General features: G+C 38.3%; 4 protein-coding genes across 6 annotated transcripts; 1 reads left to right on the forward strand and 3 right to left on the reverse strand.

Moving 5' to 3' along the window:
* Positions 1 to 1,251: 1,251 nt before the first annotated feature.
* On the reverse strand, positions 1,252 to 7,681 carry LOC103958750 (YLP motif-containing protein 1). 3 transcript variants are annotated; one of them, XM_009371063.3, is made up of 13 exons: positions 6,753 to 7,681; positions 6,455 to 6,632; positions 6,044 to 6,156; positions 5,822 to 5,923; positions 5,186 to 5,255; positions 4,563 to 4,618; positions 3,741 to 3,791; positions 3,527 to 3,631; positions 3,076 to 3,120; positions 2,487 to 2,592; positions 2,195 to 2,400; positions 1,908 to 1,994; positions 1,252 to 1,599 (listed from the first exon to the last, which is right to left on the reverse strand). In XM_009371063.3, exons 1-13 carry the CDS (start codon positions 7,614 to 7,616, stop codon positions 1,432 to 1,434), a joined length of 2,151 nt encoding a protein of 716 aa, XP_009369338.2. In that variant the 5' UTR covers positions 7,617 to 7,681; the 3' UTR covers positions 1,252 to 1,431. The 3 variants fall into 3 exon arrangements, with proteins under 3 accessions (XP_009369338.2, XP_048445348.1, XP_009369339.2); XM_048589391.1 differs by lacking the exon at positions 6,455 to 6,632 and having other exon boundaries at positions 6,794 to 7,681; XM_009371064.3 differs by lacking the exons at positions 4,563 to 4,618; positions 5,186 to 5,255.
* Positions 7,682 to 9,208: 1,527 nt separating this feature from the next.
* Positions 9,209 to 11,904, forward strand: LOC103958751 (tRNase Z TRZ1). The gene is made up of 8 exons (XM_009371065.3): positions 9,209 to 9,467; positions 10,258 to 10,420; positions 10,511 to 10,581; positions 10,700 to 10,795; positions 10,918 to 11,031; positions 11,133 to 11,201; positions 11,322 to 11,396; positions 11,472 to 11,904. The coding sequence occupies exons 1-8, from the start codon at positions 9,234 to 9,236 to the stop codon at positions 11,544 to 11,546; spliced, it is 897 nt and encodes a 298-aa protein (XP_009369340.2). The 5' UTR covers positions 9,209 to 9,233; the 3' UTR covers positions 11,547 to 11,904.
* A 127-nt stretch (positions 11,905 to 12,031) lies between these two features.
* On the reverse strand, positions 12,032 to 13,198 carry LOC125479716. Its single transcript, XM_048589440.1, has one exon. The coding sequence runs from the start codon at positions 13,196 to 13,198 to the stop codon at positions 12,032 to 12,034; it is 1,167 nt and encodes a 388-aa protein (XP_048445397.1).
* Positions 13,199 to 14,283: 1,085 nt separating this feature from the next.
* Positions 14,284 to 19,289, reverse strand: LOC103958753 (probable aldehyde dehydrogenase). The gene is made up of 16 exons (XM_009371070.3): positions 18,999 to 19,289; positions 18,257 to 18,336; positions 17,889 to 17,992; positions 17,729 to 17,796; positions 17,486 to 17,543; positions 17,268 to 17,381; positions 16,973 to 17,056; positions 16,752 to 16,856; positions 16,498 to 16,611; positions 16,208 to 16,339; positions 16,022 to 16,111; positions 15,818 to 15,907; positions 15,534 to 15,743; positions 15,029 to 15,139; positions 14,656 to 14,735; positions 14,284 to 14,573 (listed from the first exon to the last, which is right to left on the reverse strand). Exons 1-16 carry the CDS (start codon positions 19,082 to 19,084, stop codon positions 14,435 to 14,437), a joined length of 1,665 nt encoding a protein of 554 aa, XP_009369345.2. The 5' UTR covers positions 19,085 to 19,289; the 3' UTR covers positions 14,284 to 14,434.
* Between the last annotated feature and the right edge of the window lie 2,086 nt (positions 19,290 to 21,375).

Raw genomic sequence — 21,375 nt, forward strand, 5'->3', positions numbered from 1 at the left:
ACGTACTTAATACACCTCACATTTTTTTTAATTAAAACTTATCTTAATACACCACATTTACTTTCCTATAATACATTCACACCTCACACTCTCACTGTATACCTTATATTTTCTATCAGCAGTTTTTATTTTTCATTTTTTATTTTTTATTATTATTTTTTATACTGCTTTTATAATATGCAATCATGCAGAAAATTAATCATGCTAAGGTATTGATTCTTGCTGTTTCTTTTCAATTTTTTACAAAATCTTATGAATTTGAAAGTGTTCAATATGCGTTCCTCCAAAAACCTAACTGAAGCTCCAAATCTTTCTCGGATATAAGTGTATTAGATTTGACTTGGACATCAATAGAAGTATTGCCCATATCATCAATGGAGCGTCTCATTAGTCTCACTGCAATTAAACTGAATGATTGCAAAAGAATCAATACCGTGATTTCACTGCCAATTTTTTGGCGACTAAAATCACTAAAACAATGAAAATACGAAGCCTTACCTCATGTAAAGTTTTCGAAATGTTGATTTCACGTTTCATTCATCAAGAATAATTTTTCCAATTAACGTGTTTGTAGTTTCATTAATTCTACAATGGATGATGAGAGTGGTTTTGTGAGTTGAAGAAGATAAATAAACTTGGGATATACATGTGAAAAGTAATTTGGATTTAAAAAAAAAAAAAAAAAAAAAAAAACCTTATAAGGTCAAAATTGTCATTACATATTAGATATACAAGTCATTTAATATTAAATTTTAACAAAGGGTGTATTCAACATACTGTGAGGTGCTAATAAAAAAAACCAAAAATATAGGATTTTTTTTTTTTTTAAGAAACATATGATTATTCTTCTGATTCATTTACATACTATCAACCTCAGTTATTCATACAATAGAGCGTACGATGGGGGTAGATAATAGTTGTGCCTCCTTAGGCCTGTGAGTTTTTTGTATGACTTATTAACTTGACACAAAATAACACGAAAATAATAAGTTTCAAGTCAATTCGTTAACAATTCAAGTCATTGTTGGATCACCCGTTAAGTATAGGTTAACAAATTAGATCATTGTCAAATCACCCGTTAAGATAATAGGTATGACACATAAACGACACAAACACGATCAGTTTGCAAGGTTTATACATTAGACATGGCTATTATTGCATGCCCCCTTAACTTGACGCCAAACGATATGATCCATTTATGATTCATGTCATTATTGGGTCACCTGTAAGAACTTGTTAAGATAACGAGTATGACACGAAAAACATGATCTATTTGCCAGGTCTAGTAATAAGACTACAAAATCAGAGGGATTTTTTATCCACCTCATTCAAGTGTCAATGCACAACAAACAACACAGCTATATTCATCTACAAACAAAAAATGATATTCCAACAACACTTTTTGAGGGGAAGAATCCTAACTCGTAAGAACTACTCTTCCCCCAAACCAAGTCCACCAATCCGCTGCCGCCTCCTGTCAAAAACAGCTTTGAAAGATTCGCGTTCTGCACGAAGTTGCTCTTGGAATGCTTTCTGCTTCTTCGATTCACCGCTGCTATGGGTAGTAGAGTTCTCTTCTTCGGGTAACGGGTTGGACTTCTGCAGGTGTTGGAAGTAAAAAACTTAACGAGATCATCTTGCTGGACCTATAAAGGAATAGATACCAACACATAGATGGTGCATACACGCATACTACAAGAACTGTTTCTGTAAACGAAGGGGAAACCTTGTATCTCAACAACTAGCCCGGCAGAAAAGAAAGTACAATAACAAAGACGAAGCTACATCTAATTTCTATGCGACTCTTGAACACAAAGTTTCTATTCAGAGTCCAAGGTTTTCAACTTTATAATTTATATCATGAAAGGCATAATGTAGTGGTGTTATGATAGCGAAGTAACACTAACCAAGTTGTAACCAGAACCTGGTCCAATCACCAAAGACAAGACATTCGCCTTCTTTGCTGCTGCTATTGAAAACCCAGTATAGCCAACCTGGAGGAAGGAAGAGCAAGGTTGCAACGACTAAGAGATATGTATACATAAACACCACTATAACGTGATACCTTTGTTCTAAAGGTAAGTTATCGATCAATTATTGCACTGAAAGTAACTATAAAAACGAGTCATGATCTAAAATATATATATCAACTAAGCATTTACATCAGCAAATGATAGAACGAGAAAATACATACCTGGTCACTCCAGCATACAGATTTTGCTTCCTTGCGATAAGCTTGAATCAATCCAGAAAGAGCATTAAACTTACCCTTCGCACCATCAGCTTTTTCAGTATCATCATCAGCTAATATCTCTGACCATTTACTCCTACCTAGTTCTTTCACTTCCTCAGTTGGATGGTCTTCTTCAGCATCGAAGCTCTTCCCACCGTTTGAAGGGCCTAAAGGTTAAGATTTACAAAACCTGATTAACTCAAATCATCCCTCACATAATTACTAACACGACAGAATTATAAGCCAAAAATACCATTTTGAGCATCATCTTCAGCAGGGGGTGCTATGATCTTTTCAGGCTTTCTTTCGTCCAACACTGGTGAACCATCATTATCAGCATCTTCTGTATCCATGTCCACCTGGTAGATCTCATATGAAAAATGGATTCATATCAAACCAAAATAAAAATAGATCTGGGTCCAAAATATACAGTAATGATCTCCTAGTCACCAGCAAGCACAGTAACTTACTCACTAGCCATTGGATTAAAATCCAACTGACATTTATCTACCAAAAGAAAAAGTCTATTGGGATTTTGTGACCAGCCATTGGAGTTTAATCAATGATTGGTGGTACAATTCTAAGTTGTCTAATGAGTAAGTAATCAAGTCGATACATATCCACAGGGTGTTTCACCCACACAACGTGAATGCACGACAACCACAGCGCTGTTGATCATTGACTTCACAGAATGGTCAACATGATCAATACAATGTGGTAATCTGCTTGGTACACTATATATACACATTTCTTTTCGCCTTAGCAATTCAGGCATATCTGATACCAGAGAACTGTTGTCAAAATAAAAGAAAAGCAAAAGAGTCAAATGTGATTTAACTTACTTCTTGAATGTCACTTTCCTTCAAGTCATCTCCATAGAATAATAACTGTCAAGCCAGCAATACACAATGTCAAACAAAAGCCCGAAAGCAAATATAAGTGATCACATAATCCCAGGTTTGTGTTACTTTCACTGGCCCTTGTAGTGGTACCTCCCCCTATTAAGTCCTGGATTTGAATCCTTGAGTAGTTTCAGGACCCCAAATGGGAAGGAGGTCGAGGTGTATAGCTCTCATGGGCCCAAAAGAAAATAGTTTCTTTTAAATTCACAAGTTAATGGCCGTCCTAACTTTCTGGCCAAAAAAACTAATGGTCATCCTACAACTTATCAATGAAAAAGCATTAACTCGACCTCCATGTTCAACAGTTTATACCTACAAGTTACAACTGATGTTTGCCTTGAACTCCTCCATCCTAACCTAAAGCGATAGGTAAATTTAAATGACAACAAACCTTGGCGTCCAATTGCAAGTATAGGGATGGAGCTTCCTCCCATTGTCCAGCCATCTTCTGTATGTCATCTTGGGTAAAGCCATGCACATTCCTAGCTGCGCAACCCTGAAATTAACAAAAATATATATGAAAAAAAACCTTTCCAACTTTATGGCTAATGTTACCCTTGCTTTTAAGAAAGAGAATTATCATAAAACACAAATATGATACTCACCGCAGGATCCTTATATGGAGCTTCTAGTATATAAACTTCATACCCCGAACTCTGAAAAGAAAACAAAGAACAATGAGTGAAGCAGAAAATAGAAAATCCACAACTCAGTATTATATGATCAACCACCATTATTATGACTTTTTGGGCCATAATTCAACCCCCATTGAATATTAGAAAAACAACCAATCATACAAATATTAGTAAAAATGAGGAAAATTGCTTCCAGATGGAAAATTACACGAAATTTCGTGCATGGTGCCTGCATTGATCAGATTCCTTACGTGGGTAGCAGACTTACAAAAAAAGCACCACTAAACTTGATATCCAGACCTAATAAATGAAAACCGAAGTGCTGATACCTAAATCCCACCTTACAACCTAGTAAGTAGGTAAGGCACATAAGAAACCCAACCTCTGTAAGTCCAAACTACAGCCACATGTAATTAACCCCATGTCTATACAAAGTCTCCGTATTTGAACATAATCAAATAGATTATAGAGCCCAAAACAATATTGGTTGAAGAACTGATGCTTGTTTAGACAGGACATCAAAATACCCCATCTACCTACTTAAAGAAAATGTAAAGCTAATACATAAAATCACAAACTACAGATTGCAGCATTGCTAATCTAGAATATTGGCACACTAGTAAACTTCTCGTTAGCTCTCTAATAAAGTGCCTGGGCTACATTGGACAAGGTCTATGAAACATGATGCCACTACCCTGGTTTCTCATGAAAATGGTGAACGCATTACACAAATAGTTGACACTTACGGAACACATGGCAGAGGTTGTGAGAAAGAGAGAAATGAAGTTATACCTTTGCAATTGCCCAAAACTGAGCAAAATCCGCTATCCGCAGATTGCGGTCATCCACTAAGACGAAGCACACATACCACCAACAAAAGGGTCAATTTCCATACAACACTGCATCTGTAGTTAGTTAAAATGAAGGCAGTGCATGGGCACTGCATCATCACTTAATCTACAATCAAACTAGATCATTTTGCTCACTAAAGGTACTGGCATGCCTGTACCAGTACGGGTAGAATAACCTCAAATCACTTTTATCATTTTATGCCTCAAGACTACAATTTTTTTTTTAAGATAATGAAAAACAAGTTTGAAATCCTATCTAAACAACAATTCAGGCAGGTCATTTATGCATCCATGTTTTAAGGGAGACAAGTCTCATAGTTGGGCGCTTAGCACCAGTGTGAGCTACTGAAATCAAAGTACACACTGCCCAAACATCGTGGAAGCAAAAAACTTTCACCATATTTTACGAAATTCGCAAGTAATTCCATCTGGAAATCTCAGAAATTCCAAGCCTTTATAAATAGCTAGCAAAGAAGGGGGGGGGGTGGTGGTGAGGGGCGATTAGAGATATAACGTTTGATGTTTTCTGACCTTGGTCAAGAATAAAAAAAAGGGCAGGCATACCAATTATGAAGGTGAAAACACCCTCGTCAAGGGTCTTCTTAAATGCCTTTAGCATACTCGACCGATAAGCCTGGAGAAAAGACATGACAACATCAACAATGATGCCATTTTTACATGAATGGAAATATGGAAGTCTTTGATCATTCTATCCCTAGGCATGTCAAAATCATAATTGGCTGCAAAAAGAAATTAAGAGGAAAAAAAGACACAAGGTAAATAAATAACCGACATCTACCAACCACCCCCTGACCAAAAGAGATTCCACAAGGATTTAAGACAACTACATGCTAAAGTTGTCTATTTGCAATTTGCACACAGAGAGATTAAACTTATCAAAAGTTGAAGTGGTAATTTACTGGAATAACAAATGAAAGTGCCAATATATATATTGATCACTTGAAGGTGGTGGAATCAAATTCTATAGCAGCCTTTTTATACAACAGTGACCAAGACAAAGTCCCAGGGCTAATTTTGCCCGACACGACAGAATTTACATAACAGCTCCCAAAAGGCATGAACTTTGAAAATTTTAATCAAGTAACATAATTGTAAAACTGAAAAAGGCCAAGAATTTCAACATGAGACATTAAAGTCAAACTAAATTCTTTAAGTTTTGAATATTTTGAACTGTATTACCTCCTCCATTTCAGGTTCATAACAATACTCCATCACCTTCTTCACCACTCCCTTCTTGCCTCTAGCTGAACTCGAAGATTTTGAAACATCAATTTCCTCAACCTTTAGGACAAAAAAAAAACATAACACTTCAGTTAAAATTCTCTCAAGTGCCCAGAGAACACTAAAGACGGCTCTGAGAAAGTAATAGGAGGCAAAAAAGAGACAAGAAAAAAAAAAAACCTTTTCTACTTCTGTCATAAAATAATCATCCATGGAATGGACTCGTGGAGCATCACCACCATTTTCAACCTCTAAGTCTCGCAACATCTTTGCTAAGTAGCTCTTTCCACTACCTGATATCAAATACATTGTAAGATTTCCAGAATATGGTCAAAGGTGAAAAACTCCGAATGTAAGTGGGATGGATGGGGGGTTCTGTAGTTTTCAGCTCAATTTTGAAGGGGTAAGTATGAAAGTAGCTTTAGACTGCTGATAAAGCACTAAATTAAATATTATTTGCTTCTGTATTAGACTGGCAGCCGACTAGTGATCCAAAGTTAGCATTGTCGAAGGGACTTAAGGAAAGCAATGGGCACTTCTGAGAAATGAATAAATACCACCTGCACATATTACAAATACAAACTTTGGTACCTGGAAGGCCTCGTAGGATTATCACAAAATGATCTGGACGAGAGACTCTATGTGGCTGCTTAAATAAGTGTGAGGCATCAATAACTTTTGGCTTATCCAAAGATGACTGCTTTCGTGGAAATGGATATCCCTCTCCTACATACTGCTTTGACGAGTTTTGATGGGCAGCATGAGATTGCTTCGGAATTACAAAAGGGAAAAAAAAGTTTTCATTAGGAGCCGAGAAGCCTAATCGAATAATGCTACGCAAACTACAATGCAAGATAAACCATAAAAGCACACGAGGAAGTAACTATACCTCCATAATATAGCCAGTAGAAGCATGTGAAAATGGCTTACTATGAAAATAAGGCTGCGCCGGAGAGTGGGCTTCAGGATATGGCGGATAGGCTGAAGACCTCATTGGTGAGGAACCAAAGGAAACTGGAAACAATGAAGATGACGATTTTGATGGCGGATCCATTGGAAGAGGAGGTGGTGGAGTGGTGGGAAGAGGAGGCTGCCCACTGAATGATCGAGAAGCCCGCAGATGACCTGCATTTTCAGAAACAAATCTACCACTAGCAGGGGTCGAAAAGTAGCATCCGTTTTCATTCGTATTCGGAGTGGTGCCTTGTTGAGCAGCTCCAGGTAGTTGCCGCCCAAGTGATTGTCTCACAGAATGCTGCTGAATTCCGTAGGGTTGTGGTAGCTGATTGGTATGATCATAGTATGGTGCATTCACATGGGAATGCTGTGATTCATTCACAGGCCTAGAATCTTTACTTTCTTCAGCATACCTATTCGTTCCGCTATTCGAGACAGTATTACTATCAGAAACTGATCCCACCCCACCGTGATCACGAATCAGCTTCAATCTGCGGTCATTATCTGATGAAAGACTCGCATTGTTCGGGTTAAACTCCGTCTTTAAACCCGAACCATCGACCCTCGGCCTTTTAAAGTTCCTATCACCTTCACTAACGTACGCATTGCCACCATATTCATACGGTAGCGGCCCTGGTGGCGGACAGTGGGGTGGTGGCGGCGGCGGCGCCGCCAAACCTTCTCTGTACGGAAATTTACCATATGTGTCTAAGTCAAAATTAGGGGTTCTCTGCCACGGCCTGGGATTTTCAAACCCGCTATTCAGATTACCCACGAATGGGCTCTGAGTACCCATATAAGGGTCAAAACCGGGTCTTTGGAAGGGGTGACCCGAATCGTAAGGGAAGATCGGGTTTTTATTGAAGGGCGGATGCGGAGGGCAAAAGGGGAAGTGAGAAACTGAGCAAATAGGGCAGAGGGTACCTGGGATTGGAGGCCTATGCCGCCATTGTTGGTGCTGAGGGTCCATGACGAGCTCTGATTTGAAGATCGTCAGAACGTGGGGAAATAATTGAAATTAGGGTTTCGGATACTGTGAGGGACGCTATGGTTTCGAATCGGTCAACGGAGAAGAGAAGAGGAGAAGCATGGCCTGAATATTCCACAAAAAAAAAAATATAAAGCTGAAAAATTGTTTCGGACTTGCAGTTGAACTGTAGGAGGGAGAGGCAAAGCGGTAAAATTTTGGAAACTTTTACGAAAAATCTTTACTTTAAAGAAAAATCTTATTTTTATATTAAAAAATTAATTCAGATACTATTTATTTTACTGTTTATTTTGTTCTCATGGTTAATATTCAAAATTTTTAAATCATTTTGATTAATTTTTTTTAAAATTTTCCAATGCACCCGCCGTTTCGGTCTCAAAAACGTGCGAGACTTTTTAATGGAAACATAAGAACAAAATAAAGTATATTTACAATGGAAATTTCCCAGATTGAGGAGAGACATTTTTTTTGGAATAATACTTGCTTTCCTTCTTTGTATTCATTCTCACATTTACAAATAACGTATATTTACAATAGAAATTTCATAATTTAAAAACTTATTTTTAGCTATATTTTTTGAAACTCGATTTTAATCTCGCTTTACTTCCTGAAATTCAAAAGTTCGCTCTATTTTGCCCTCTGAAACTCATATTTTGACCCTATTTTACTCCTAAAACTTGAAAGTTGTCTTTATAAAACTTAAAATTTGCTCTACATTAACTTAGACCTGTTAATTTCTTATGTGAGTTTGATTTGAGTGCTCCAGGCTAATCAATTTCTTTTTTTTTTTAATTTCTTTTAAACTTAATATTCTTTGATGGTTAGACATTAGCGCATAATGGCAATTTATAATCAAATTTATTGCATATGCGATGTAGTCTTATTGAGTGTTGGATCCCCACATATGTTTCTAGAGGTGACCTATAAGTTTTAAGAATAAAAGAGAGTCCACAAGCCAAAGTGAAACGAATTTTGAGTTTTAAAGAGTACAGTAGTGATGATTTTTAAGTTACAAAGGTAAAGTAAGATCAAAATTAAGTTTCAGGAGACGTAGCTAAAAATAAGCCTTCTATTCAATGTCTTATATCTACCAAAAGTCATTTGAATTTGACATCTTAATCATTAAAGTATATCAAATAAATCAACGGTATAACGACCACGTAAAATATTAATCATTAGCCGTCCAAGTAATAAATCAACGGCATGGTGCTCAAGTTAATCACTTGCCTTGCTTACACTCTTATCACGAAGATTGTATTGGTCAGTGGTTCAAGATTCTCCACCGTTGGATTAAATCTGACGGTGGTCGACCAACATTTTTCTTGCACCCTATTCACCAGGAGAACAGGGAAACTTCGTTCGCCTCCTCACCCTCTTAAAATCCCCCATATTCTTCCTTTCTGATTCTTCTTAGTTAATTTGTCAATGGCCGGAAGTAGAAGCAAAGACCCGAAACCGAATTCAGAACCCGACCCAGCTTCCAAAAAAGTCAGGGGATTGACCATTGAAGGTTACCCAATTGAAGGTTTGTCCATTGGCGGCCATGAAACCTGCATAATCTTCCCAAGTCTCAACCTTTCCTTTGATATTGGTCGCTGCCCGCAGCGTGCTATTTCGAAGGACTTCCTCTTCATCTCCCACGCCCACATGGATCACATTGTATGTGCTTCCTTCTGCTCGTTTTGCTATATAGGTTTTGCTAATTACCTGTTTTTATGGATGGGTTTTATTTTTTCGACTCGATGGATGATAAGTGATGAATTTTTGGTTTTCCACTGACTTGCTGGTGTTGGGATTTTCTTTTATGTACTTGTGATGGTGAAAGATTTTAGCTTTTCTATCGAAAACTAACTTCTTTTAGTCATTGAAGTACTTGAATGATACAAAGTGACATGATTTTGCGCTTCTTTGTTGATTTGGTGTTGTTTTCAATTCGATACAAGTATGTATGTGTGTGTGTGTATATATATATATATATATATTTTGTATTAAGTGTTTGGTAAATGAGAGATTGGTAATGCTGCTAAATAATATATACTGCGTGATTGTTCATGGTTTTTTCGACTTTTTTCTGCACAAACACATGATAATTTGAGGACTTTAATGGAACTTTATAAGCTTAAACTATCTTAAATACGGGGTCAAATATAATGGAAATGTTTGAAGAACTAGCATGTATGGGAAAATTCGTGAGCAGAAAGCCGAAGATTTCTGATGGTTACAGGGCATTGCGTTGTTAAATGGTTGAAGAAGGGATATCTTGGTTACTATGCTTAGAACCCAAGAAACGCAAGAAAAGAGAGAAAAAGGTCTAAAAAAAGGTTCATGTTTGCATCATTTGATTTTCCTTATCATTTATGGATGGACCATTTTTGTTGATTAATGTGATAATATCTGGCCATGGTCAGTGGTACTGCACTTCTACTCATGATTTATATCTATATGATAGGGAGGATTGCCCATGTATGTTGCAACCCGTGGGTTATACAGTATGAAGCCCCCGACGATAATTGTACCAAAGTGTATAAAAGAACTCGTGGAACAACTTTTTGAGGTGCACAGAAAAATGGACCAGTCGGAGCTGAAGCATAACCTTATTGGCTTGGATGTTGGTAATCATTGATCAGATGACAATTGTTCTTCTTGTGCCTTCTACTTGCAGAATCGATTTCCTGTTTATCTTAAGCACTTTATGTTTGCAGGAGAAGAATTCTTTATGAGAAGGGATCTCATTGTAAAAGCCTTTAGGACTTACCATGGAATACCGAGTCAGGTATCCCATTTATTGTGTATTTGTAACACTTTCTCGTTCAAATTCTACTAAGACTTTGAGCAATAGCTTTTGTTGAGATTTATTGAAATACTAACTAGCTATGCATGATATATGACAGGGTTATGTAGTATACTCCGTAAAACAAAAACTTAAGCAGGAGTACCTTGGCCTTTCTGGGAATGAAATTAAAAACTTGAAATCATCAGGTGTTGAGGTGTGTCTTTAAAATCCTAGATTGCTTTTACTTTTTAGTCTCCTTTAAAATTGATTGCATTTTTTTCGTGACAAGTACCGATTGATTTTCCACTCTTGATTGCATTTCTCTTTTATTTGCAGATTACAAACACTTTTACAGAACCTCAAGTTGCTTTTACAGGAGATACCATGTCGGACTTCATAACAGACAGTAGTAATATTGATGTGCTGAAGGCAAAGATTCTTGTTGTGGAGGTGAATCACTCGCTTAAAGTTCGTAGCATGTGTGGGGTGCGGGGCTATTATAAGTGGTTAAGTGTATAATGTGCTATACTTTTTTCCTGTCTTTCATGCAGAGCACCTTTGTAGATGACTCGGTTACAGTGGAGCATGCCAGAGACTACGGACACATACATCTATCTGAGGTTCGTCTCCAGAGTCATTAGATTCTTTACTGCCTGCCTTCGTCAATCTATGATTTTCGTTGTATCTATCTAGGCTCCCCCAATGTTTGATCTTGTCATATCTGGACGGCTTTCTTTCAGATAATTAGTCATGCAGAGAAGTTTGAAAACAAAGCAATTCTTCTTATTCACTTTTCCGCTCGATACACAGTACAGGTATGATGGTCAGTTCCGTAGCTGCTTTGTATCTTTGTCATTGAGCTATTGACGTTCATGCTTGTGTTTTACCAGGAAATTGAACAAGCTGTGTCAGCATTGCCTGCTCCTTTAGCAGGCCGAGTTTTTGCACTTACAGAAGGTATTTGATGGCAAAGCTAGTCAGCTGCTTTGGTCTTTTCATGAAATCAATTTTGGCAACTTAAATGTCTGCACTGAAGACAAGCATATGGCACGAGAAACCTCTGATGCAGGCGGATCTTCAGCATCGTGGTATGCTGACACAAGATCGAGAAATGAGTACAAGAACACATAGTTAGGCAATCCAGCCTATTCGGGTTTTTATTTGCTTATCGGGTGTTCCTCTTGTATAAATCCCATGTATTTCAGTAGCTTCTCTTCCCCTTATTGATCAAAATTAAAGAGCTGGGCTAGCCATTGCTGATTTGTAGCCATACTCAAGTTCATTGATCTTATATATTAATTTTAGATTGTTTTAAGGGTAAAACAGATGAATTGTGAACATTCGAAATTTAGAACTTTATAGTTACAGCAATTTCTGCAAAAAAAATTACAATTTCACGAAAGCAATTCAGGAAGAAAATAAAACATAGTAATGGAAGCGAGTTCTGCACTCAAACTTCAGCCATCAATTTACCAGCTACACTGGCCACAGAACAGCAGAACCTTGCTTCCAAGGCCACCGAAGCAACCAGTTCGTTCATCGATCTCAGCTCTTCGTGAAACTCCGGATGCAACACTAATGCAGAGTAATTCTCATCCACCACCAATCCCATACATTTCACAACATCTTCGAGTTTAGGAACCCAATCACAAGCCTTCAAACCTGATGCTGTTGATGCCTGAGGAAACCTCTCATATTTCTTCAGCCACTTTTCCAAATACCGCAGCAAACTCTTCATCTCCTTCCCACTCAACTTACCAATCGCAGCAGACAACATCACCTCGTCAAGGTTCTTCGAAGCCAACAGATAATGCAGACAGAGTTCTGCAGAAGAGAACCCATCATACGCTACCATGAGCAAAACTGCAGCATCTTTTGCAACTCTTAGTTTCTTGTCGGAGAGACTCTGATCACCCGCCTTCTCAACCGTGGCCAATGCCCGGCTCTCCCATTCCTTCCTCACATCCACAAAGCTAGCATAACCGTCTTTAGGCGGATCCAGAAAGTACTTCAAGATCAGCAGCAACTCCGACGACCTGAGATCAGAAGCATGCTTAACACAAAGACAAACCAACTCGGACCTCCTCTTTTCCACGATTTTCGGAACCAAATGCTGATAACAAGAATTGGGGAAAACCCCATTTGCAATCAAAGCACCCACCAAATCCCAAATCTCCAACACCACACAGGCTTCCAAAACCAAACCAGCAACATCCTTGCCCATCAAGTTCCCAACTTTCTCAATCAAAACCCGGGCATACCCATCATTCGACGAATCGACCCCAATCGATTCCCCAACTCTCTTTTTCTCCCAAATGTTCTCAAGAAATGAATTTAAGGTTCCCAAGAACTCAACTTTGGTGAAACTGTTTGGGTTTTTGAGCTTCTTTTGGAGCTTGGTGAAGAACTTCTTTCCCGAATCGATGAGCTCGGAGTCGGTTTGTGAGATTTTCCATCCGGTGAATGGGATTGCCGCTGCCGAGGGATTTGGGTCGTCGAATTTGGGTTTCAAATTATCAAAAATGGGTTCAGGGTCAAGAACAATGGGGTAATCTGATGGGGCGACTTGGGTTTGGGATTTGGCCGAGGCTCTGGCAATGATTTCGAGCAACGACATGGTTGATAAATTTAAAATTAAGAAAAGCAGACTGCCGTGCGAACCTGAAGAAGCGCGGAGCTTTGGCGAGTGCGGCGGCGGAGGCGGCGGAAAGTGCAGAGATTGGGAAAAATTTACTGGCGCTGACTGCTGAGTTCTTGTTGGGCAGAGAGAGAGGGTTGAGGAAGGGTTTTAGTTCGCGGAGACGAAAGAGGAAATAGGGTTTTAGCTAATTTTGGGCCCATTTTTTTATTATTGGGCCTAAAATCCAATGGATCTATACAGATGTGGGGCCCATATCCCGTTTTATTTTTTTTATTTGGTCAAAAGTTTTTGTTAATTATTTTTTTATTACAAATAATAGTAAATTTGGAAATGTTGAAAATACTGGTGGGTTAATGAATGACCACAGTGATATTGAAAATATTGGTAGATTTTCAATGCCCACACAAAATGATATGGGTTTGGGAAATGAAGGAGGATCGTATTGTCAAAAGGTGTGTGCTGTAAATTTCAATGCATAGTTAATACGTTTGTTTGGAGTTGCTCTATAAATAGAGCGCTTTGTATACTTTCAAGATTTACAGAGAACAAGGAAAGATCAATAAAATCATTATCTATCCCTCCATCTTTTATTTGTCATCCCCTTGTGTTATAGTTACAGTGTAATATTTTACACCTGCTTCGCTCCTGTCACTATTATAGGTTATCTCTGTAACTTTTACATATTTATAACAGGAAAGACTTTTTCAATTATTGTCACAACAAAGCCAGCAATCTAAAGGCTCTAGCATCTGGTTACCGCCAATATTAATTCAAAGTGTTTAAAATTAAGAAAACACTTAAACCTATCAAGACGTCCACCATATACCGGCTTATACCACATTGGTCATGATTCTCACTTTGTTAATAAATTGTAAGAGACTCATGATTGATTTTTTTTTTTTTTTTTTTTTTTTTTTTTTTTTGTGGAAACTCCTGATTGAATATTTCAACAATTCCCATATGATCCTCAACCAGAATAAAGTATCACTCCCTTTCTCCATGAGGCAGATGTAACAGAAAGGAAAGAAGGCAAGAGGAAGAATAACTAACTAGAAGACTTGGAAGAAAATCGCCTTCATTTTATTTCTAACTAGAGAAAATGTCGAAATGGTCAGCGGTAGCTGCTATGTCCTACATCAGTGATGTAACTGAACCTACAATTACATGCTTATGAAGGCGCCGCGTTCTTCTCTTCGAGTCCTATTGACGCTCTCAGGTGGAAGGTGGAGTTTGCCATTGCTTTGGCAGTGGACCAACATCGTAGATGATTTCTCTATGGCAAGACCACACCAGCTTTATTGCTTCCGGGGTCCCAATGCCAGCTCCCCTCGGGTCTCCAGCTGGTCCAAACCTGTCACAAATCATTGCTTGACATGTATAAGTGCTCGGAGATCTTAGTGAAGTACTCAAAGTTTAAGAGATTTTGTACTCACCAGTGATTCTGTGGAGCTCCGGTTGTTCTTGCTCTCAGTCCTGCATAAGTAGTTCCATTTACCGTGTTCCCAATAACTTCCTGCAAATAGACGTTCGGAATAAGGAAAATGGAAACTGGGCAGTTGATTCAGAATCCGTCCTTTTAGTTAGAAGTGAACTAACAAGATTTCATGAAACGGCTCCAAGGGCCAGGCGGGTTTCAAATGTTACGCTCATAGGGTTCATTAGTTTGTATTAACCCCATTCTAAAGAATACGATAACTAATGTTTACAAACTTCTTTAAGCCAGGGTTGTAAACTTGTATGATGTTCATTATGTATTTCAAACTAAGAACAATATGTGATTATAAAGAGACAAAGGTCAAATCTTACCTGTAGAAACAGTGGATCGTTTGAAACGACAGCAGCTGTTAAATGTGCATGCATCCTCTCTAGAGCATCCAATACCAATGGGAGTTGATCGTTCTTATAGTCGGTAACAATCTAGGAGCAAACAAATTAACGTTAGTAGCTGTGAGAATTGTCCCACAGTAGCAATTACCTTCTAGATGTGAAAAAAGTATTAATGATAAAAGATGCACAAGGAAAAATGAAAAATAGAGAGCGCTCTCTGCTCGCCCCTCAGCCTGGATTCAGTATTGGAGCACAAAATATGAAGCCCAAATGTTTACTCTCGGTGGTCCTCTCAAGCACCAGCCAACTTTCAAGTTGTCTAGTTTTATAAATCTTTTGAATAACAAAGACCAATGTGCAGTTCTAAGGAAACTCGCAAGTCCTCGCCACACAAACTTTGACAAAACAGTAAATTGAATATGGTAAATTACAAAAATATGAGAGGAAAAGAAAGAACTTTGGTAGCATGCTTTTTCTTTGTTACCTGAAATGGCCCAAAAATTTCTCTTGTTACGAGTTCATAGTTCTTGTCCTTCAGTATTTCTTCAAGTGGAACAAAAATGGCCGTAGGTTCTATAGCACCATATACGGGTGGAATGGAATGATTCGTTAAAGGTTCGCCCCCAAAGAGCACCTTTGAACCTGGTATCTGAAGCAATTTATTCTTGTGTTCTAGCATGGCTTCGGTCGTGAACTGCATCAGCAACATAAGCATGTAAAAAGATAGGCTGTTAAGTTGGTACAAAACAGGACAAGTAATGTACGTACTGTAAGGACAGGGCCAATGGTTAAATCTTCTAAATTCCTTCTCTCAGCCAGATCTTTCATTTTGGATAGAAGTGACGTCTTAGACCAGTTCTGCACAAATATATAAAAGATCAATGATAATAAAAATGTTGACAGTTTCGTTGAACTTGAAATTTCTCAACAAAGAACTACAGATTCCAGAAGGTTTGAAACCGAGAGTCTTACCTCATGGATGAAGAGCATCGATTGTGCAGAGCACTTCTGACCACTACATGCATATGCATCCTGATCACAGACCCATGCAACATAGTCTTCCTGCGATATGGAAATGGAAACGGATAAATCAATACTGGACGTGACTCTACAAAGAAAGAGTTGTATACTCTAGAAAAATAAAATTGTCATAAGAACCTCATGAACGTCAGGCCCTAAAATCTTCCAGTCAAATCCTGCATCTTCCAACTTAACACGACCCTTCAGGTCGCCAGCCAACTTATCTGCCACTCTTGAGCTACCAGTGAAAAGGGTCATTCGTGGATTTCCCTGTTGACACAATAGAAGTAAAATGTTCATTCAATCGACATGTCATAAGTTAGTAGTGTAACCTCTAGGAACGCAAATATGTGGATGAAAGCTATGAGAGGTCTCTTCCAGAGATTATTGCACAGTTTCAAAATAATTTATTTGCACATTGAACCAACCTCTAATAGTAGCTTGTTCATTGCCTGCCCATCAGAATTTATGAAGTCAACATCCTCTGTCGGTAGCCCACAGTAATGAAGCAGCCTCATCATTTGCTCCATAACAATGCTTACCTACAAAAAAAATGTTTGCTCACCAGTTAAATTATAACGAGAAGAGATCGCAAAGAGAAAAACGTATCTAAAAGCTAACTATAAAGGGTTTCAAATTGATCAAACAATTGATTTAGACTCAGAATGTTAGCCTAGCATACCTTACTATCAACTTTGAGGACTGGTTTGTTACCCATATAAAGTGCACCCATCAACTGAAGTACAGGAATTTCTAGTGGAAAATTAAAGGGAGTAATGATTGCAACCTGCAAAAAGAATCGTTTATCATATCCAATTATGAAAATAACAAAATTTGTTCTAAGAGCTTAAGGTTTTGGGGGTACAAACAAAAAAACCAAGTATGTTCAGAGATGATGCTTACAGGACCATAAGGCCAACGGAAACCATGACTTTGCTGTCCAAGATGATTTCCAGGCACCCCAAAAGATCTTGCAAGGAAGCGGACCTGCCACATATGTGTTAACCAAGATAGTAACGAAACTTGAAAGAGGATTTTATGTGAATTTGATTACAGCGGTGGCATTGTACTGTGCTTAAACCGAGAGTACATAAATGAAATGTTATTCTACGCCTATACCATGTGGGACAAGGTATGCGAGTACAGTAACATTTCATATATACACCGAAAACATAAAGGTCAACTGCGCTGAATGTACCTGATCGCTGGAGAAATTCTCAAGAAATTTTTGAGTGACATAAACTTCACCAGAAGCCTGATGGTAACTCTTTGGAGCAACCCTTTGTATTAATCTTGTGAAGAAATCAGAAACCTGACAGCCATAATATATGTCAGAAGGTTGAACTGCATAAGTCTCAATTCAAATACAGGAAAAAGGTAAAAGAACAAGAATACTGTCTGCTGTACAATTGTTACCTTCGGCAAGGAAAGCATGTGACCTGCCTTTGCAGATATGTCCCCAAGCATAAGATACCTGCAAAAAATTGACTATCGATTTCATTTTTCTTTCAAAATTTAAAGAATATTACTATCAAACTCTAACAGAAAAGTTGATGAAATTATATGCCTTCATATGATATCTATTTGTGAAATCCAAGGAAACACATGATGCCTACAAATGAATGAGAATAAAGAAACAGAATGATAATAAACACAAACCTCTCTGGTGCTTTGAACGGATTGTGAAGACCATGTTTCGGGCACTTGGACAAGCTCTCCACAAACGGCTGCAATACCAGTTCAACAATTCAAAAAAAAAATTGTTGCGGTCATACGTAACAAAAAAAATAGTTGCGGTCGCTACAATCTGCAGGCATACCTGTATTCCAGTTTCATCAACTTCGCAAACTCTAATGAATGGCTCCCCATTTAAAGGATCCAAAATTGTGTTCCATCTATTAGTGTTCTTCCATTTACCCTGCACTGAAAAAATACAACATTTCTTTTTTAATAGATTTCAATCCTTAATTTTTTTTTTTCCCAGTCAGTTTAAATGAGAGGTCCACACACCATTGTATTAAAAGTTAACAAAGAAAATACTATCAAAAAAGTTGATGCAAGGAAATTGTTCAAGTTTTTAGTCTTCAGTTATAACTCCAAGACCAATGACTGTTCTGAGTGCAAAGCACTTCATGGGAACCAATTTCAGCTGCAAATGACACATACTGCTAAAATGTGTGAACATACCCAAGTTGAGAACTTCAGCAGGCTGTGAACCCGATATTTCTTCCACTTCAACGGTTGCAAAGGGTACCCCATGAATAGATCTGCCATAAAATGGGGAAACCGAAACTGTAAAGATTATCGCTAGAAACGCCATTACAAGTAAGACATACAAAAATTGTCAAATTCTTCAATTATACGGCAGGAATATGGCCGCCTAAAACCAATCCCCCAGCATTTTTGTTCAATCGTAACAAATGCTACTACAGAAACATCATCAGATACAGATATTCCACTCTTATCATCGACAATTACACAAATTTACAGGTACAGTATGTCTTTGAGTTAAAAGCCAAATGCAAAACATTTTACAGAGGTGGATGCCATGGGAACATCGATCCAATTAAACACAAAACAAGGACGGAAATTTTCATAACTGCAGACCAAAACAAACCATCCACGATGATTAAAAAAACACACATATTTCCAGTTATCCGAGTCTACAAAAATCATCGGCATCGATCAATCAGCCTAAACAAATCAAGTTCATCATCATCCAAAAACAAACCAAAACATTCGATCACACAGAGCAAAAGATTGCGACTTTTTTGAACCACAAAGGCAGATATCAACAAAACAAGAAAACCCAAAATCCAAAATTGTATATAATCCTCAAAGCAACACCAACCCAAATATTTTTTAAACATTTACAACAAAAACCAGGAAGCAAAATCCAGTAATTCATCCAGGAAACAGAGAATCACACCTGGAGATGTTGAGTGAAGTGAACCAGCTCAAGGCTGTTTGCGGGGCTCTGGCTCTGAGTTGCCTTGAAACCAGAATCCTGTTCATGGTGGCGGATGCAGAAGTAAACGAAATTTGATTTCTTGGGTCCTCTCTGTAACTGTAAATATAAATGGATAAGTCACAGGTCGAGCTGAGGCTGTCACTGACTCGCTCTCACGCCGCAGTCTTTGCGTTTTCTGTTCCTGGATTTATGACCGCAATCTGTTACTGACTGCTGCCACCTGCCACTTCAGTTTTACACCGGATCCCTGCGAGACGGATCAGTGAATTCATTCCCGAAATCATTTTAAATTTTTGAATAAAGTACAAAAAATATATTAATTATTGGTGTTACGATATTTTTATATCTCATCTTTTAAAATTGATAATATCATACCTCATTTTACGAGTTTGTGTCAATGTCAGACCTCCGTTAGTTTTTCTGTTAAATGTTGACATGGCTTAAGATGACTCTATTCCTTAGTCCAACTGGATTAAAAAAGTAATAAATAATTAAATAATATTTCTATTTAATATTTTTATCCCCTACAAATTCAACACCCTAACCAAATTTAAATCTGTAACCAAACAGCTCGACAATCCTCCTCTTCCGCCATCGCCACAACCCCAAACTCTCTCTCCGTACAGTTACACCACATTGACGCCATGGCGCTTAACAAAACCCCCACCCAACTCTTCCTCCTTAGCCTACAGCGTGACGTCTTCAGTGTTAAAACCCTTACCTCACTCGCAGCCGCTGCGACATCCCCAAACAGAACAACCAGAGGTGACGGTCACATCCCCAAACAAAACAACCAAAGGCGTCTTCTCCATCTCCAGACACTTCTCTGTTTTCTTTTTCATCTCCATTCTACACCATCGTTGTCCCCCATCGCCGTCCCCACGGCCTTTTTTTCCCTCTTTGACTTTTCTGCCATTGATCTGCCGCTTCGACCTCCCCTGCCGCTCCCGTCTTCTCTACGCCGATCAGTATCGCCACTCAAAACCCATCATCCAAAACCAATTGACACCAAAAACCCATTTCTGAAATCGAATTAAATTAAATAATTTCTGGATACCCATCAATCAAAATCATCAGAAATCCAAAACCCATATCCCGAAATATTTCAAACAGCTGTGAAAAGCCAAGAAAATATGTACTTGAAATCAAAGCTTAAATTTTTTTTTTTTTTCCAGGGGAAACAAAAACGAACCATCATTCAATAGGAACATTTAGAGAGGAAGCTCACGCTTGAAGGCATCGATCTTCCTCATGGGATCTGGGTTTGGGGTGTTTGGGTTAGGGAAAATCAGAGGGGAAAGGTTGGGGGGATGGGTGGGAAGGGTTGCCTAGAGAGATAGAGGCGAGTGTGAGAGAGAGAAGAGAGAGAAAGATGAGAGAAAGAGGGTGGTGGAGGAAGGTTGGGGGGATGGGTGGGAAGGGTTTATGGGATTTTGGGGATGGGTCGAAGGGAGAGTGGCGAGGGAGGTCGAAGGGAGAGTGGCGAAGGAGGTTGAAGCGACGGGGGAGGTCAAATGGAGAGTGATGGTAGTGATCGGTGCAGAACATACGGGAGCAGGATAGGATCTGGGTTTGGGGAAAACGAGAGAGGGAAGGTTAGGGGATGAGAGGGAAGGGTTGCCCAGAGAGAGGGAATGGTTGCCCAAAGAGAGAGAAGAGATAGAGGCGAGAAAGAGAGGTCGATCCCACAATTTAATATAAATTTTTTTTTTAAATTTTTTTAATATTTAATTATTAAAATATATATTTAATTATTTTTTAATTCAATTGGACTAAGGAGTGGAACCCATCTTAAGCCACGTCAACATTTAACAGAAAAAACTAACGGAGGTCTAACATTGACATAAATTTGTAAGATGAGGTATAACATTGTCAATTTTAAAAGATGATGTATAAAAGTATCGTGACACCAATAGTTGAGGTAGTTTTTTGTACTTTACCCTAAATTTTTTTATTTAAAAATAAAAATAAATAATAATTGATAAAAAATGATCGCACGATTTACGATGAATGAACATAATTCACGAATCTTCGAGATCCTCATCAAAAAATCCCGAAAGGATTCTGTTGGGTTTTTCATGTCCCAATAGCACAAAATCGTAATTTTAAACTTCGAGGTTATGGGGAGGACTAGCATGTGGAGGATACGAAATATGAACAAGGGACACTCATGGTCTGATCATCATCAAGCGTTCACAGGAAATTGCAGTGCCAGTGGGGCATGAAGTTTGGTTGGTTTAGCACTTTTTGGGCATGATTTTGGGCTGTGAACTGTTATTCTGGGCTGGCCCATCCTCTATTGTTTAGTCTTTTAACATTGAGACCATATGGGAAC

The sequence above is a fragment of a genome, unplaced genomic scaffold (genome assembly GCF_019419815.1).
Source record: "Pyrus x bretschneideri cultivar Hongxiangsu unplaced genomic scaffold, Pyrus_bretschneideri_v1 Contig3, whole genome shotgun sequence".
NCBI lineage: Eukaryota > Viridiplantae > Streptophyta > Magnoliopsida > Rosales > Rosaceae > Pyrus > Pyrus x bretschneideri.